The 18,488-nt window shown below is 45.9% G+C and overlaps 2 protein-coding genes across 2 annotated transcripts; one reads left to right on the plus strand and one right to left on the minus strand.

Annotated features, from left to right (window-relative positions):
• Positions 1–652: 652 nt before the first annotated feature.
• Positions 653–2,976, plus strand: LOC117835442 (uncharacterized). The gene is made up of 6 exons (XM_072290965.1): positions 653–739; positions 945–989; positions 1,064–1,110; positions 1,631–1,697; positions 1,780–1,823; positions 2,268–2,976. The coding sequence occupies exons 1-6, from the start codon at positions 662–664 to the stop codon at positions 2,404–2,406; spliced, it is 420 nt and encodes a 139-aa protein (XP_072147066.1). The 5' UTR covers positions 653–661; the 3' UTR covers positions 2,407–2,976.
• A 2,427-nt stretch (positions 2,977–5,403) lies between these two features.
• LOC117839427 (thaumatin-like protein) lies at positions 5,404–6,500 on the minus strand. The gene has a single exon (XM_034719760.2). It carries the CDS (start codon positions 6,442–6,444, stop codon positions 5,578–5,580), a length of 867 nt encoding a protein of 288 aa, XP_034575651.1. The 5' UTR covers positions 6,445–6,500; the 3' UTR covers positions 5,404–5,577.
• Between the last annotated feature and the right edge of the window lie 11,988 nt (positions 6,501–18,488).

Here is an 18,488-nt window from a genome sequence, read left to right on the forward strand (position 1 = left end):
CTGAATCCGTCCCCTACGGCCCATCTTCTCTATAACGGCCTGCTCCGTCCAGCGCCGTCGGCCCTCTCTCCGCTTCTCCGCCGCCCGGCCCCCACCAAGGTCGGCTTCCTCTCCCCGGCGACGGCGCACGCACGAGCGATTTCGACGTCTTCTCTCGTCGCCGTCCTCCTCTTTAGTCGCCCTGCACTGGTGCCAAACCGGCTTGGGAGCGGGCTAGAAAAATATCCGAATCGGATTGATTTCCCCTCGCGTTGGTGAGTTATTAGTAAACCTTGCTTGCTCCATTAGTTCGCGTTGGTGAGTTATTAGTAAACCTTGCTTGCTCCATTAGTTGGTTCTGCTCCTAATCAGGCGAATCCAAGTCTTTTTTCTTCCTCCAGAGGCTCCTGATCCAACCCAAACCATCCGTCCGTTCCCCCTGTGGTTCTATTTGTCTCTTGGTCTTCTTCAGCGTGCAAGATTTGTGTTCGTGAAAAATTTTCTGATAACACTTGTGCGTCTGTGCAAAATTTGTGTTCGATTTTCTGATAACGCTTGTGCGTCTGTGCAATTTGTGTTCGTGAAAGGCGCGTGCTAAGACGCGCTACTTTGTGGATGTTGTGTTAAGCGTGGTATGCTAATGATTTAGAGGTTGTGATGCGCAGCTCTGTTGATTGGGTAGATGGAGGTGCTAATGAACTCTGCGCAATCCGGTGCTCACTTCCCTGTGCAGCATCGATCCCTCTCGTTAGACATCAAGGTACCTGTCTTGCTGAGCAATATGACATATGGTGTCTAATTTAGTCAGATTAAGTGAAGACGATAAATATATATTAGAGTAGAACATGATAGTTTGTTCTATTATTAGTATGGTTTGGTATTGGAGAGAGTATGATTTGCTTTCTTGGAGATTTCTGACTACGATGATAGCTTGATTATTCCTTTCACCCTTCTGCGTTCTCTAGAGCAATAAGACAGACATTGTTATCAGTAAATATGAAGCCTTTCTGGTAAGTTGCAGGTTCAGTTCTTATTCAGTTGAGTCCTGATTCACATGACAAGGATGTTCATCTTAAATCCACAGGTTATTGTGACACAAATTGGCTGCATGGGAACCATACTGGCTGCCAAGTTTGCTTTCTATTCTTAAGCAAATTCATTCTCCTGAAAATGTCAAATTTATTTTTGTTATTTGCATTATAAGTTCTGCACAAAGTAGCTTCCTCCATGCTATTTCCTTCGCATTGTTTTGAAATTGCAATTTTGTTGGATCATTTCGAAAGAGTACTCAAGCTCCCTCCGCATATTATTTCACTGACCCGACCATCTAGAAGTAAAATCTTCAAAACACTTCAGCCACATTCATATCAGGTCATAACTTCCAGATTGTTCATATGCCTAAATCTTTATGCAAGATAATGCCTTTTTTACTGCACAAAGTATCTTACTAGTTACTACCTGACTAGTTGCAAGACCTTATTGAATGACATTTCTACAGTAGGTGGAAAGTTAGGGTCTCTGGACATTTATAGCTTAAGAATGTTGGCCTTATATATGACATGTTAAATATAGGAAGTCACTGCTTTTTTTCCTTTTTACCTTGAAACCTCTGTACTGTATTTTTTTATTAAGCTTTAATCCCTCTCCATAGGAAAGATGAAAGTGTTTTCTCGGACCCAACCTATAATGTGAATATTCTTTTTGGGAAGAGAGATGAGGTAAGATCATTAGACCATCAGCCATCAAAACATCGTCTGAACATGCACGGACTAACAACTGTACAAAATTTTGTGACTGCAGCCCCTCCTACTTGCTTGTGCACGCCAACTTATTGAGCACATAAGGTTTGCTTCCCTCACCATCTGCTTCTGCCATGTTGTTTTTCTTCTGTCTCCACATCTTTGAATAACATTTTTCATATGTACGTTTGATTTTTATCACAAACTCCACACAATTTATGACCCTATCTATGCTGCATGCCAGACCATGTTTACCCGTCTATTATTAGTTGAAGTAATGATTACCATTTGAAAATAGTCAGCAGAAGGACCTTCTCTTTTATATGCAAATATTCTCCAGCAAAAAGGCTCCTTGATTATAATTGTTTCAGTATGTGTTCTCCATGTAACTTCTGTGCTTCTAGTATCACAAAATTTAGTTAATATTCCTAACACCACTCTTAACTCTTCCTTTGGCTTACGATAGATACACCATTTTCATACTATCGGATACACAAAGAAATAGTATATATTGAGAACTTACACTGCATTGTACATTCATTTCTGTAGTGGCAGTGGCTCAGCACGGTCGTTGGTGATCTCTCTTGGTCTGAAAGATCATTCTCAGGTAAGATTGGGAAATTCACTTTGTGTGACTGTTTTCGCTAATGGATTTATGGTCTCAAGTCTCCAAATAAGTAAATGCTGAACCAGCACAACCACAGTATGGATTACGGTTGATTTTAGTTTTCCAAACTCCTATGGTCAGCAAAGGAGCGGCCGGATTTGCGAGCTGCTGGCCGGAATCGTGTGCTGCTGGCCTGAGTCGCAGGCCGCCGGGCGGAATTGCGAGCTTCTGGCTGGAATTGTGAGCTGCTGGCCGAATTTGGCGTGGGGGTGGATGCTGGCCATGAGCAGAGAGATGGTGCCGTGGTTTTGGATTGATTGGAGATTGCATACTTTTTTTGCGTGGTTTGGAGATTGCATACGGATCAGTTTTTCACCTTTGTGCTCGGGGCAGTCGAGCTGCAAGCCGCGGCGGCAATCTGCGGCGGGGACGGGAGGGTAGGGGATTGGTTCTTTTCCATGAGCATGGTTCTTGGTAAATTTATCCTTTCACATGGCAGTTAACGATGGAAAATCCAACAGCTTAAACTTAGTGTCAGATAGGGAGGGCTGAAATTTTGAAGGTCAAGTAAGCAACCACTCATTTTATTAGTGTTAAATAGAGAATTTTGTGCTATACTTATATATTGCAAAGGATGGCTCTCGAAGCCGCCACAGTGTTGCCAGCCATTCAAGACTTGTGTATGTAATTGTTATGTTTATACTATATGGATCCCACAAATTTCAAACATATTCGTGGACTAATTCTTCCACCGGACAAAACCAACCTATCATCATTCTAGCTGCATGCATCAGAATGGGGTTACGACCTACGACAATGAAAAGCATGCATGCATTCATGCAATTCCGGCCAAACAATTGATGGAAAACATGATTCCATCAGCTTTTCCAAGACTATGCAATGTGAGGTATTAAAAAATCAAGGATTATATAATATTTTTCATAGTAATTCTTCCAGAATCATTGTAGCAATGGATAGTTAGTTACTCAAGTTATATATGCAAACTTGGCGATGCATGTTTGTCTCTCGTAAGAAGGTATCTATATATACTTGTACAAGTGCACATTCAGGTCATATTGCAAGCCATTGTTTGAATTTCTTCTGCTCGCAGCTGAGCTTGGAGTAGCGTGCAAATAAAGTGCTAAATCGGTGATCATTTTAAACATCTTGACTTGTCTCAAATCCTTGTCCTTTTATCCCCAGCGGTTCAGTTGTCCGAGGGACAGGGCCATTTTGAAACACAACAATCTTGTTTTCTTCCCTTGTCAACAATTCAGTAATCTAGAATGAAGTCCCCCAGGAGCTAGCGATTCGTCGAGCATCGAGCACCCCAGGAGCTCCTCCATCGTGAACTCCAGCTCTGGAAAGCTGTCGTCCAACGGCGTGAAGTCGAAATTGTTCCAATCCGGCATCCCGATCCCCCCATAGTCATCCGCGACGGCCATGCCCTCGTCTTTGACGCCCGGTGCAATATCCTCCAGCGGCGGTTGTGGCGCCGCCGCCTCCATCGGCCTAACACAGTCTGCGAACTGGGCGTGCGCCGGCTCCTCCGTGGCGGTGGCGTGCTGCTCCGCCGACGAGCTCTCAATGGCTGGCGCCGGTGACGGCGAGCACTTGGCCCCGAAGTGACCGGTATCTTGCCCAGCGCCGTGCATCGCCGCCGTGGGAGCCTGGTGTGCAGCCGCTGGGTTCGCGGGGGCTGGCGGCACGGGCGCCGGCGCCGGCGGGACCGCGAACTGGCGCAGGTTACCGGGCAACCCGGCGCCGAGAACCGGCATGTTGTGCACATGCGGCTGGGCGCCGGCGCCGGCCGCCGTGGCACCGACGAACGCGTGCTGGTGATGGTAGTACTGGGCGTGCTGGGCGCTGGGAAGCTGCTGCTGCTGCGGCGGCGGCGGCGGCATGTGTGAGGTCGAGGCGCCGGCGGCGAGTGCTTTGTTTCCGGTGAAGATCCCCGACGGCTGAAGCGGTGGACAAGGGGCCACCGACGTCGACGGCGCGTAGGGGTCGTAGCCTTTTGGCATCATCTGGCTGCTGCTCCCCGCCGCCCCGTTGTCGCTTTCCATGTCGCCGCTCTTGAGGATGTAGAGGCGGTACAAGGCCAGGTCGTGGAACTGAAAAATCAAGAGCAAAACGTGAACCACGAAGGTATATATATGTTTCGGTGTGTAACACTGGTGAGAGAGAGGGGCACTGACGCGTGTATACTTGGTAGGCGGGGAAGTCATCTCCTGGTCCACGGGGACGACGAACTCGTGCATGCCCCAGTTGCTCTTGACAACCCCACCGCCGGCGACGCGGTCGTAGAACACCATGGTAACCATCCTCCCGGCGACGAAGCCGCCCTTCTTCCGCGGCAGGCGCAGCACCTGGCCGCCGCCCGAGGGCTTCCAGCCGCCGCCCCTGGCCACGCGCACCGGCCGCGGCTCCTTGTGGTCCTTGTCCTCGGGCACCGCCACGCCGGGCCCCGCCTTCTGGAACTGACGCTCGCTGAAGAAGTAGATGTACCGGTGCTCCGCGTCGTCCTTGTACCTCTCTGCACATGCTCGGCGGCAATGTCGGATCGAACGCGTCAGCGAGAGAAATTATAGGAGAGGGAGAGAAGAGGGATCAGAGAAGAGAATGGGAGGGGAGGTGGACGGACCGTGGAGCTCCTCCGGGTGGTAGTTGAGGATGCGGATGTCGTGGAAGATGCCGTGGAGCGGCGGGTCGAGAGCTCCGCCGGTTTCGATGTACTGGGAGAGGATGGAGAGGAGCTCCAGCTGCGTGGGCACGAAGCGGTACCCGCGCGGGAACCCGTGCTTCGTCAAGCTCCCGTCCGCCATCGCGCGGCTTTATTGATTTGCGCGCGAGGCCGTCTCGTTTCGTCGAGTCGAGCTCGAGCCCAGCCGCGCGTCGGGAGGGGAAACAAACTAAGGGCCCGTTCGGTATACTCCGGTGGAGTTGGAAGCCGTCGCGCCGCCTATTTATGCTGCGGTTGCCGGTAGGAGCTTCGAATCCGATTTGTCATCGGGCTCCAACCGACCTGGAACTGGAGTCGGAAGAGGAGGAGAAGCAAACCGGACAAACCGAACTGAATTCCTTTCCAAATCTTGGGCCTAGTCCGATTTTTGTTATTTTTCATTTTTATTTATTATTACTGTGTATGTATATAATACTGGTATATGTGAGAAATACAACGTGCATGTACATGAAGGTCGGCGACAACAGAAATGCTCGACACATGCATCTATGCTGAGTTCCTGACTGGCATCACATCAGGGCGGCGCCGGCACGGCCGCCGTCGGGCTCCTCGTCGCCCCACCTGGAGGGGCAGAAGGTGATGACGTACTCCTGCGCGTAGCACCCGGTCGCCGTCGCGGCGGTGGTGTCGTAGGCGTAGCTGTAGTAGGCCGGGCACGCGTCCTTGAACAGCCGCGAGTAGACGCTGCCGCGGCACGCCGCGGGCGTCGCGTACGCGCCGCGGCAGCAGAAGGCGTCCAGCCCGAACGCCAGGCACGCGCTCTTGCACGCCACCACCGTCGCCGCCTTCGCTCCACCGCCGGTGGCAGCGGTCACCTGCAGCTCCGGCGGGCACACCGCGTTCACGTCCTTGGCGCACCCGGCGATGGCGCACTTGTTGCCCGTGGCGGGCTTGGCGGACACGGCCACGGGGAGGTTGTACCCATCCACCAGGCTCACGTCGTAGGAGCTCCCCTTGCTGGGGTCCGCGTGCAGGCTCACCTCCACGAGCGTGGCCGGTGGGGTGCCAACGGACCCGTTGCACGCCAGCCGGCCCTCGCAGTCGCCGGTGAGGCAGGCGGCGGCGCCCGTACCGCCGTTCGCGGTGAAGTTGCAGCCGGTGCGGGCCCAGAAGCGGCCGTTCCACGTGGCCGGCGCGACGACGCGCCTCGACTTGCCCGGCGGGACGAGGAAGCCGCCGCCGGCGAGCACCGGGTGGCCCGTGTTGGGCGCCGACGCCGGCCACACCGGGAACGGGCACCGGTTCGCCACGTGGAAGACGATGGCCTCGGCGAGCACGACCGGCCCTGCAGCTACGAAACTGAGGAGAGCAATGAGAGCCCAGGAGAGGAGCGGGCGACGAGCGCCGGAGGTCCACCGCGGGCAGTGCTTCCCCATCTCTTCCCCTCGATCTCGGCGGCCGACTCTGCACGACGTTGATCGATCTTGCTGTGAGAAGCCGCGAGATATATATAGTAGCTGCAAGATGCAGAAGAGAGAGGAGGATGGACTAGGAGCTTAGGCTTTGATTTGGCTAGGATGAGGTCTGCGCTTAGTGTGACTTGCATTGCAATTGAAGGAAAGCAGATGCATGATTGGGGAGGACGAGGCCACTAACCACTCTGGTGCAGGCGCGCTCAAGCAATGGAACAAGAAAGCTGCTGAATTCTCCACCTCCAAGCTAAGGCACCTTCTCCCTTTGGTCTGGCCAAACAAAAGATAGTCGTATTGAATAACGACACGATCATAAACACACTATTTTGACTACTACAGTAGTAGCTACTACTAAAAAGTCGAATGAATCGAGCAATTTCTTGGTATTATGGAGGCATTTTAATTCTGAAGACATATGTTAAATCACCATATTTTCGATTGTCATATCGAAATTGGTTCCATGAGAAATGTTTCTACTGTGGTAATAATAAAACTATACAACATCTCTTTTTCGATTGTCATATGGCTAGTTTGATTTGGCGAATAATTCATACCATCTTTAGCTTACATAACCCTAATAACATTATTCATATGTTAGGATCATGGCTACAAGGTGTAAAGGTGGAGGAAGAAAAATTTAAGACTTACAGGTGTTAGTGTTGTTTGTTGAGCCATGTGGCTTAGCAGAAATGACATCATCTTGTTTGCTGATTTTATTCAGGACGACACACTGGATGAGATTTTGAGTGTTGCTTCAGAAGGAGGACAGAGACTGAGACACGATACCTCAGGCCTGTCGAGCTTTGGAGACTACGGCCACGGAGATCTTCGTAAAAAATGGGTGGTGATTTAATAATAGGCTATGTTTATAGGTTGTTTACTTTATCATGTCATCTATTCAAATATGTGTGGTTTGCTTTTTTAATAATGCTTGGATGTATTAATTCGTGGTGTAGAGGCCGCAGAGGCCCGTACTTTGACGGAATCAAACATGATAACCTGATACATGCCCGAGAACAACTAACAAAACTCCTTCGAGAAGAGGAAATCAAATATTACCAACGTGCTAAGGTGACAGATACTCTGCTCGGGGATAGCAATACTAGATATTTCCAAATGGTTGCCAAGGGCAGACATCGGAAAAAAGGATATTTTCCCTGGAACAAGAGAACGGCATGATTGAGGGCCAAGTTAATCTGAAAGCTTACATTACCAAGTTCTACAAAGACCTGTTTGGTGCACCTGACGAGAATTCTTTCACTTTAGCTGAGTCAAGGAAGACATCTCTTAGGTCACCCATATAGAAAATAATTTGCTCACAGCACCCTTCACAAAGAAAGAGGTTCGGCGGCGGGGCGTGGGCGCAGGAGGCCGGCGATGGGGCGCGAGAGGCCGGCGGCGGGGTGTGTGTGCATGTGAGTTTGGGTGCGTGCGTGTGTGCGAGTGAGGGAGCGTTTTTACCGAATATGAAGCATCTTTGCCGAGTGTCTCAGATCGGACAGTCAGCAAAGCCAGCTTTGTCGAGTGCCATATCGGGGGCACTCGGCAAACTCTGTTTTTTTTTCATTTTCCTTCTTTTACTTCCTTTTCATAAAGTGTTTTTCTAATTTATTCCGATGTACTTTGAAAATACGTTGTCAAATTCACTCAACAATATATATCTGATTTTTCTATGAATATTATTTCATTATTTTATGCAGTTACAACTTTTTTAAATTTAATTTATACAAATTAAAATTCTATAATTGCACTTAATAAATTAAAATTATCAATGAATCAAAAAATTACCAAAATTTCACATGAAACAATCTATGTTCTCTATTGCCTATACAAAAAGTTTTGAAGTCAAACCCCAATTCGACCATCACTTTGACTCCAAATCTTATCGAATCTTTCTCAACAATACGATTCTTCTTCTGAGACGCTTCGGTTTGTAAACATCATACGTGACAAATTGTACGAAACTTTCTCAATTTTTTACCACAGCCTCCACATATGATATCATCACATCATGACAAATCTCATAAATTTCAGACTTCGTTTGCTTTTTTTAGAATTTAAAAACCGTTCGACCACACGTTCGTGGTCGTGTTTCCTGAACAAGGTGTTCGAAATTTCTTTTCATTTCCTGGGTAAGGCATCACACAGGACTCAATAACATGAATATTATTTTTCTACTCATTTTATTCTATTTTTTGAATCACTTGCCATTCAAATTTAACTTATACCAAAAAATTCCTAGAGATAAAATAAATTAAAATATAGCAAATAGATCCAAAAATATACCAAATTTTAACATGGAATACCACATGTTGTATGTGGAGAGTAGAAAAAGTTTCAAGGTCAGAAGAGAAAAAAAATAAAATTATTTGCTGAGTGTGAAATAATTACACTCGGCAAACATATTTATTTTCTGAGTGTCTGCCTTTGCCGAGTGTTTTTTTGGCTATTTTGTCGAGTGTTTCCACTAACGGACACTCAGCAAACGTGCTTACGGACGGCACACGGACTAACGGATGTCCACGTGGCGGTTCTTTGCCGAGTGCCTAACTTTTGCCGAGTGTTTTTTTTCTGCCGAGCGTCAAACTTTGTTAAGTGTTTTTTTGCCTCTTTTGCCGAGTGCAATTATTTTACCGAGTATTTTTTTTACAGCACTCGGCAAAAAGCTTCTTTGCTGAGTGCTCGATGAAATGCACTCGGCAAACACCCAGTTTTCGGTAGTGTTTACAGGCACACGCGGCTGTGTCTCAGCACGATACGGCAACAAACCGATATCTTGCTTTTGGCCATTCCACTTTTCTTAACATTATTTTCTACGTCCAGATCTCATGTCGGCAAAGGTTATTTTCAGGGCATGCTCGTAGATGGCCAGTGCAAAAACCATATAGTCGCCGCCTGCAAGCCATCATGCTTGAGTACTCAACATTATTAGTCAGGAACAAGACATGGAATCTGGAGCCACCGGTGGTCATTAGGTATGAACCTCATTTGGAGTGTGGTTACGGCCGGGAAGTAAAAATATTCAAGTTTCCGTTGCATACTCAGCAAACGTGCTGATTTTTGTTTTCGTTTTGGTAGGATAGGATAGGAGACAGCAGGGCCACCAACCGCCTTTGTTGGCCTGCTCAATTAACAGATTGGCCGGCCTTCCACGTGCGTGTGTTTGGGCCTAACCCCTAGACAAAAACTGGTTCATCGAGTAAGGCCTTTCAATCCGGGGCACATTGGGCCGAGCTGAAGACCTCTCTTGTTTAGCCCTTGTTTACTTCCCTCCAAACTCCCAACTTTGACACTATGCAAAAAGAAGATTCTCCATCACATCAAACTTGTGGTACATGCATGGAGTACTAAATGTAGACGAAATCAAAAACTAATTGCACAGTTTTGTTGTACTTTGCGAGACGAATCTTTTGAGCCTAATTAGTCAATATTTGAACAATAATTCACAAATACAAACGAAACACTACAGTGTCGCATTTATGGCAAAATGCCAATTTGGCACCTCCCAACTTGGGAAGTAAACAAGGGCTTAGATGGAAAACCAATGCGGAGATCCTGCATACTTCCATAAGCTCGTTTACTACGTGACTTCCGTTGTTGAAGATTCGTGCGAGCTTTCTTATCCGTTGATGCGCCAAATCTCTCCTGAGCCCTAACGCTCTCGCACGCCCGAGCCGCCGCCAAATGGAGGACACACATCAGCGGTCAAACGGAGGAGGTGGAGGAGAATCCCAATTGGTTTCAAAGTTCAAATGCATTTTTCTCTTAAATCATTAATCCGTTTGAACCACTATGTTATTTGGAATTAATGCAACAAAATAAGATCCAATATGGGTACATTTTAAATTTTTTATTTATTTTTTAAATCAACATTTGGAATGTGTTGTTTCAACATTTTGAATAACTACTTAACATTTTGGACATACTACTTCAACATTTATACACAAATTGTTGATCTGGTCTCTCCGAAATGTTGAATTAAATTTGAGAAAATATTGAACCTAGCATTTAAAAATGTTGTCTGCATTCGTTCTACATTTTAAGTATATCTATTCAATTTTTATGCTTAAAATGTTAACAAAGTATAGTCAGAATGCTGGATTATTTTTTTCAAAATGAGTTGAACTAAACTCTTCGTGTTAAAAATTACATCACCGTACATCTTAGTATATAATTGGGTAATAGCTAGGACAATTAGAAGAATGAAGAAAGAAAAAAAAATAAACAAAGGCATGTATGCTGTGATGACTCTACCGCTGCATATGTTAGGAACAAGACCTTGCACGCTTGGTACACAGGCAAAAATACTGGTGAGCTGTTAGTGGAGATTAGTATTTAGGTCTAATGGGCCTTATAGTTACAAAGCTTAATGAACTTTTGGAAGCTAAATAGGAGCCCAAAACAATGGTACTTCTATAAAAACGAAGAGAAAAGGCTTCAAATTTTCTTGACATTCCAAGGGCTCAAAGATTTTCACGCTGAAGCCTATGAGAACAGTATACTTTTTAATAATAATGGAACTTGAAGACATCCTGCCGCTACTAACTTGAAGACAGTAGCGGCCGGATGTCTAAAAGTTTTTTTCCCCAAAAAGCAGACGCTCACATACATGCACGTACACTCGACCTTACGAACACACGTACGCAACTCTACATCCGAACGATCAAGTCGGCAAATTCTCAAGATTGACGAAGTCACCACTGGCACCTCACTGTCGATGTGTACGTCGACTACCACTGAAAGAATAGCTCTGGTTAAATTAGAGAATAAATCCAGAAAAATGCGAGCATTGGTGCTGAGTCGAGGACTCGAACCCTAATGGACAGGTTCCACCATAAGACCCGGCCACTACATCCAAACACGTACAAGCTGTCACTTGCGAACTGAGCGTATGCGAACTGAGCATAACTCAGCTGGTAAGGTTTCTTGTTGTGATAACGGCTGGGGCCACATCTCTGAGAGAGAGGAGGTGTTGTCAGTTTGGTACTTATGCCATGTTAGTAAAAAAACACATTAAAAACTTTTTTGAACTGTTGCGGGGATTATTTGTCCAGTTTTGAGAGTTTGGGTATACAATATCCGAATTTTATTTGTTCAGGGAGCTTTTCAGATTTCATGACAAAGGTCAAGGGTCTAAAATAGACTTATTACTCTTTTATATATGTATAGAGCAATCTTATAATTTGTGACAGCTTTTCTGGAAATTTTGCAGATACCATCACTCTATTAGTCATTGGGAAATCTGGAATGAGCGTTCCGCTAGGATTTTTCAACGTCCAGAAGTTTCGGCCACATCCTTTGCTAGCCTCCGCCTGGTCGATAGCAGGGGCGAGATCTTTAGCGACCTTAATAGCACGAGAATAATCTATTTTGCTTTCCGGCAAGCTGAGCTGTAACTATCTTTCTACTCTATCAATGAAATAGGCGTACTCTCGTTTGTTAAAAAAAATTAATGTGAGAGGTTGACAACAAGTGCATGCATGCAAAATAAATTGCCACTCTTCTTTTTCGGCTGGAATGAGTATAAGAGTATACGTAAGGCGTGTGCATATTCAAGAAGAGATGATAGAAAACAGCATGCTACTACCTTCAAGTTAAATACTCACCAATACCATAGTGCATGTGAAGCTATATTGAATGTGGAGCAGCTAATATGAGAACAGCACTTGTGTGAGTATTTAGTAATGTTGTCTATTGCCCAAATTTTGGTATCCCAGTATCAAAATTGTGGAGGCGTTCAGCTCCATCCAACGTACTCTGCTCACCTTGTTCGGCTCCTATCATTTACTCTGTTTGGAAGGTGTTGTCTCTGCCATTGTCTATTGATCGTCGTAAAGGGAGAACTGAAGCATCTGTTCTATTCTGCTGCTTCCACATATCACAAACAATCGATCCTGATGCGACGTACGACCATACGATCCACGTGGCACAACATGACAAAACAAAGATAGAAGCTGAAAACAAAAGAACAATCGCAAAACCTTCCGACTTCCAAACCGCATTCATGCCACAGTCAGCTAAATTGCTTTCATTTTGTTTTCTGATCTCCCAGATCTGGCTAGAGCAGTGCTCTTGTTCCTGCCTCCTAGGGAACGTGCGCCGTCAGAGAATGACGCGTGCGTGCCTGCACGACAGCTTCACCTGCTCACTGCATTGCCAAGCACAAGTAGCATGCGCTTTGTATTATACCCCTAATAAACAGGCAGAGGTCCTATGCAGAGGTCCTATGCAGTACTGCTCTATACAGTTGGGTTGCTGACGCGTGGATCTGAGCCCATGCGTAAGTGACTCAACTGCAGGTGAAGCTATTGCTGAGGAGTCTTGCTGAATAAACATGCGAGGATCATCGTCCACAACCCCTTGGTCCGCTCTCCGTCGTCTCGCTCCACCTGCAATCGTCGACCTCTCTTGCAATTTTTACGCGTGCAGGCAAGTAGTCATATCTCGTGAGTTTTACCTAGATAGGTTTTTAACAAGGAAGCCATTGCACTAGTCAAAATTATTTCAAGTGCTGTCTCTGCTGTGTTGTGAATATGCCTATCAGTGATTGTGATCTTGATTTGTTATCTGCGAATCTGTTACAATTGTTGAAGAATTTGAGTTCATGAGGAAATATGTGAACTTTTTTTTGAGACTTGGAGATTCATTCATTATCAGACACCCTGATTACAATCAGACTCCAACAGGCTATGGATGCTGGACGGGGCATCAGAATGCCACTCCACCGTTTCAGTCATACCAATAGCCTGCCTAGCAATCTCATGGGCAACACTATTACACACTCTACTAACATGCAAGAGTGTAAAATCATTAAACTTCAGGCTCCAGCTCGTGCATCTCCCTGAGAATAGGTGTAATGACCGGTCGGTGTGTTTTCCTGGACTCCCAGAGCTGCACCAGCTCCAGTCAGTCAGATTCAATGCAAAGCTTCACAACACCGCACCTCACAGCCAGCTTCAGTCCATCCCTGCATGCCCAGGCCAGCAGGCCTGCAATTGTTGTTGCATCCATGCAATGTACATACGGTATCATCTCGAATCACAGCGCGGGTCGCTCCTTGCCTGCTGGTGTCTTCAGAGAAGGCTACATCCACATTGCATTTGGCCCAGCCTGCCGCCGGTCTCTCCCAGCGCGGCCTAGTTGTTGCAGCCACTTTTCTGCTTCCGGGGATGCACAAGTTCCCGCAGGTCGTAAGCTGTTGCTCTCCGGACCGGCCAAACCGGCTCGCCATGCCGTCGCTTGTTCCGTAACGTCCAGAGCGACCACATGCCCACACGTCTCACTGTGTGCTTCTGGAGTTCTGGTTCGATGTGGCGCTTATGTAGTACATGTTTCGCTGGCAACAAGTCATGTACAACTCATGTATAACACCTTGACATCAATGTTTATTGTTTGACTGCGTGCTTCAAATACTTTTGACAACAGATTTAGTGATACGTTTTCTTGATTTGCCTTGTATTGAACAAATCAAAGCTGTCAACCTAAAACAGAGGTTACTCCCGTATAGCTCTATCCGTTTTGGAACCGTGCGTGCTTAATTAGCCTAAGTGCCTAACGAGTTAGCAAAAATTTCCTTAACGAGCCAAGCCATGCTTAGCCATGGAAGCTAAGCTAATCTAATCTTGCAATCCAGCAAACTAAAGCATATGCGGCAATAGAATGCTGCACCTCGATCTGCTCAGCATGTTCATCACATCATCATCTTCACTACAGTTGGTAGCAGATGCCGCTCTGCTCAGCCTCAGATTTCCAACACCCGGTCAGCCAAATGTTTTCGGATCGATCTCTGAACGCCGTGACTCAGTCTCAGTCTGTGTTCCTGCAATCAGGAAGCAGGCAGATGCAGGACAGCAGGAGCCGTGCAGACCGGCGGCCAGCAGCAGGGCTCTGCTTCGGCAGAGAATGATGCGTGCGCGTCAGAGGTCAGAGCCAACAAGCGGCCGGCAGCGCGCCAGCTCAGCCTGCTTCGCCAAGCAGCGGCGACGGCGGCTGCGGGCGGGGCCAGCGCGCGGGGGTGCATTGAATCCGACTGGGATGGCTGACGCCTGACCGGCCACCACACCCAACCCGCTCATGGCGGGCGGGTCGGAATCAGATGGATGGGTGGGTGGATATCAGCAGAAGAGCGGCGACGAACGGAGCAGAACAGAGGGGAATGGCATGGAATGGAAGCTGTCCGAATGGCGGGCGTCACCTGAGTTGGTGTGCCCTGATCCGGACCCCGGGTAGTTCAACCACCGGCATGGCCGCCCTCGTCTACACCGAAAGAAGCATCTCAATTCTTCTTGTTCCCGTGATTTGCTTGTGTTAACTGATGTATCTATCGGGGAGATTGCGGGCGCAAACAGTGCTGGTTAGTTGCTCCTTTCTATTGCGGACCCAGTCACATGCATATACATCGCCGACTCCGAGTTTCTTTCTAAACATTTGAACGCTATACGAGCAGGTTTAGTTTGGTGCTACACATTCGAATGTTATACGAGCAGCTTTAGTTTGTTTGAAAATATAGTTTTATAAATTTATATTTTTGATAATATTTATAAGTATTTTGTAATCAACGCTAAACAGTGCTCCCTTCATTCCAAATTATAAGTCAGTCCAACTTTCTTGAAGAGTCAAACCATTTTATGTTTGATCAAAATTATAAAGAGGATCACAAAGGTTTATGGCACCGAATAGATATACTATGAAAATATATTTAATGAATAAACTAATGATACTTATTTGATACCATGGATGTTATTATTTTATTGTATAAATTTGGTTAAACTTGAGATGCTTTGACTCTTCAAGAAAATTAGAATAACTTATAATTTAGAACAGAGGGAGTATTCAATGCTATATTAAAGATCGTACCGGCATCGACAATACGATACGGTTTAAGGAGCGGTAGTTTTCAGCGGAGTAATGGTTCTAACAATTGATTGGCTCCCGCGCTGTGGTGGCTCCCATCAGCTAAAGCATTTCGCGGTACTTGCTAGGACGCTATGCATGCACTGTTGGTATGTACCGGAGATATCCGGGGGATAGATGTGGTGCCATGTGCCCATCCTTGATATTAAATGAGAGATTGAAACCTCCCCAGTCCAGCATCACTAATTATGCTACTGGGAGAGGATCATGCTGATCACAGCTAGGTCGATCATCATGATGTTACAGTACCTTACTCGTTACGATATACTCCCTCCGTCCCAAATTACTATTCGTTTTGTCTTTTCTAAGTATTCTAGATATATATTATGTCCAGATACATAGTAAAAGTTACGTATCTAGAAAAGCCAAAACGAATTGTACTTTTGGACGGAAGGAGTATATGATTAATTAATTGATTATAGAAATCAACCGACGTCCGGAATAGATGTGGGGAAGATTTTTTAATTTCCTCGCAAAAAAAAAAGAAGAAGATGTGGGGATGAATTCCTAGCTTGTGGCAAATACCTATCCGGGGCCGTAGGAGCTCCACAAGAATGTGATGCATGGTTGCGTCACTGGTCAGTAATTAATTAGGCGGCAGGAGGATCACAGCGATGATAGAGCTAGTTATTATTGCAGCCGTCGTAATATACCAAAAACGTAAAGTTGAAACCAACACATGGAATCGACGTCCAGGGTGTGGATCAAACCGTTACGTCTACCATGTCCAAGATCATCGCGTTTCGTCACACCGAAACATGCACTAGGTTGATCGGAACTACACATGGATGAAACCATGCTCCTCACAATTTTCGTGTTCCCGGGGCGGTTCCCCGGCCCCTCCCTTTAAAGCTTGCTCAACTCATTAACCCATGCCTGCCTGCAACAACCGAGGCCAAAACCGAAGGTTGTATATACTTTCTCTAACAACCACCAATACAATACACATAAAGGCATAACGGACACCACTAGTATAGTAGTATAACCAAGTAGCTAACTAAAATTGCCACAAATAAGCAGCATGGCACTGACAAGTGACAGCCACATCAGCATGGTACAACTGCCAACTAATTCTTAGGCGCATGTTTGTGAGGCATAAAGAAACCATCAACAAAATCAACCATCAAATGCATGACAAGGACGCATTAACGCGACAACAGTGACATGCATTGGATGGTCGTTTCATGACGTGGCCCCGATCGATTAATTAAATGAGGCTAATGAACCGCATCGTTGTTGCTTCTTTTGTTTTCCGGCTAGTTCAAAATGACGTTGATGTTGGGCAGCTGCGAATAGAACGACCGACTGGGGACGATAGTGTTGAAGCGACGGCGGAGAAGATGCGAGACTACCAGTAGTGCACTCTAGAGCATCTCCATAATGACACGTCAGGTAGTTACAACAGATTCGTGTAAGAAGATTTGCATTCATGCATATGGATTGGAGGAGAGAATGAACGGAAAGAGAGAAAATATAGGAGTTCTAACTAGTCAGATTTGCGCGCGATACACAACTGTATGAAAGATGTTAACATGAAATAATGATGAAATGTGAATTTGTTATCTTTCTATGCTCGAAGTAGCATCGCATCGATGCATCAAATCAAATAAAAGAATAAAATATCATCTAAAATCAAGTTGATCGCTTCCAATATCAAATTCAAACTTTTTTTATCATAATGGTCATTCGAGTACTGTATAATTTTTTCTTAGGAATTCACTAACTTTTGGGCATTAGTAGATATAGCTAAGGATTGCTGTGCTATATTACGCTGGTTCTTGGCGATGAATGAATAATTCAATCATATTTTGCAAGTTTATGATTTGAAAGCAAAGTCCAAAAAATAAGTAGGGCTGCCACATAATAGAAGTATACAGAGTTTATTTATTTCTTTTATACATAGAGAAAATTAAATATATTTATAATTTCCATACAACGTAACTGCAAATAATAGAAAAAACGCCATCGATAATTTTTTAAAAAGATCATGAGATCTGCTTAATACACTGGTGGAAAACTCGCCTTTAGTCCCAGTTGGTAGGGAGCAAATCTCCTAAGAATCCATTCAAGATAAAACAATCAAGACGAAAGGGGATCTTTAGTCCCGGATCACTCAACCGGGACTAAAGACACCCTTTAGTCCCGGTTGGTAAAACCAGCCGGGACTAAGGGGTCGCCACGCTAGGCACAGCCCCCACCCCCTTTAGTACTAAAGGATTCCGCGTCAAAAAAATATTAGAAATTCCCGGGAGTCCTGGTAATACAAACCGAGACTAAAGGGTCCAAGGACTTTAGTCTTTTTTTAGCCACCCGTAGGGGACCCTTTAGTCCTGGTTGGTGTTACCACCCGGACTAAAGGATCTCCCACGGGTGGCTGATTTTTGACCCGGGACTAAATCATCTTTTATCCCGGGCCAACTCTAAATCGGGATAAAAGGGGACGCATGAAAAGTGAGTTCTCTACCAGTGATAATAACATGTGCAGAATCTCGATCTCCCCCTCCTCGGTCGTCAAAGAATATATACTTGGCTGACGATATATGGCTGGCTCGATCGAGCTACCAAAGCGCGTAGTGTTATTACTGACGGTTGGTTAAGTGGCCTGCTTTTACTCGCTCAACTGTAGCCCATTCATACACAAATCTAAGTGCTCGCTGGTAGCTAGGGATGATGGTTGGTTGGAGGGCCCATGCACACTTGTCTAGCGTACACGTAAACCCCTACATTACGTACAGGGCCGGGCCGGCCGGTCCCCAAGCGCCCTCCCCGAGTGGTTTTTTACATCTTTTAAGACGGATTAGTTGATCCCAGGAGTCTGCTGTTTCCGCTCAATTCAATGGCTTGTCATGCCAGCAATCGTGCTAAATATCATGGATATATAGTATGATACTCCGCTCCGGCCGGTATGCGGACATAATCTCAAGCTTGTTTCACGTTAATAAAGCTAGGTCTTAATTGCCAAACTTGGTTCGATCGATGCTCGAAGAACCTCCAACTCATAAGGTTTCATGACATTATTTTGATATTCTTTGGTTTATTAATTTATAACACTATTCCTTGAATTTGAGTATATTGTCTCCAACCACAAGCCCACT

This window comes from Setaria viridis, chromosome 9, assembly GCF_005286985.2.
Source record: "Setaria viridis chromosome 9, Setaria_viridis_v4.0, whole genome shotgun sequence".
In the NCBI taxonomy this organism is placed as follows: Eukaryota; Viridiplantae; Streptophyta; class Magnoliopsida; order Poales; family Poaceae; genus Setaria; species Setaria viridis.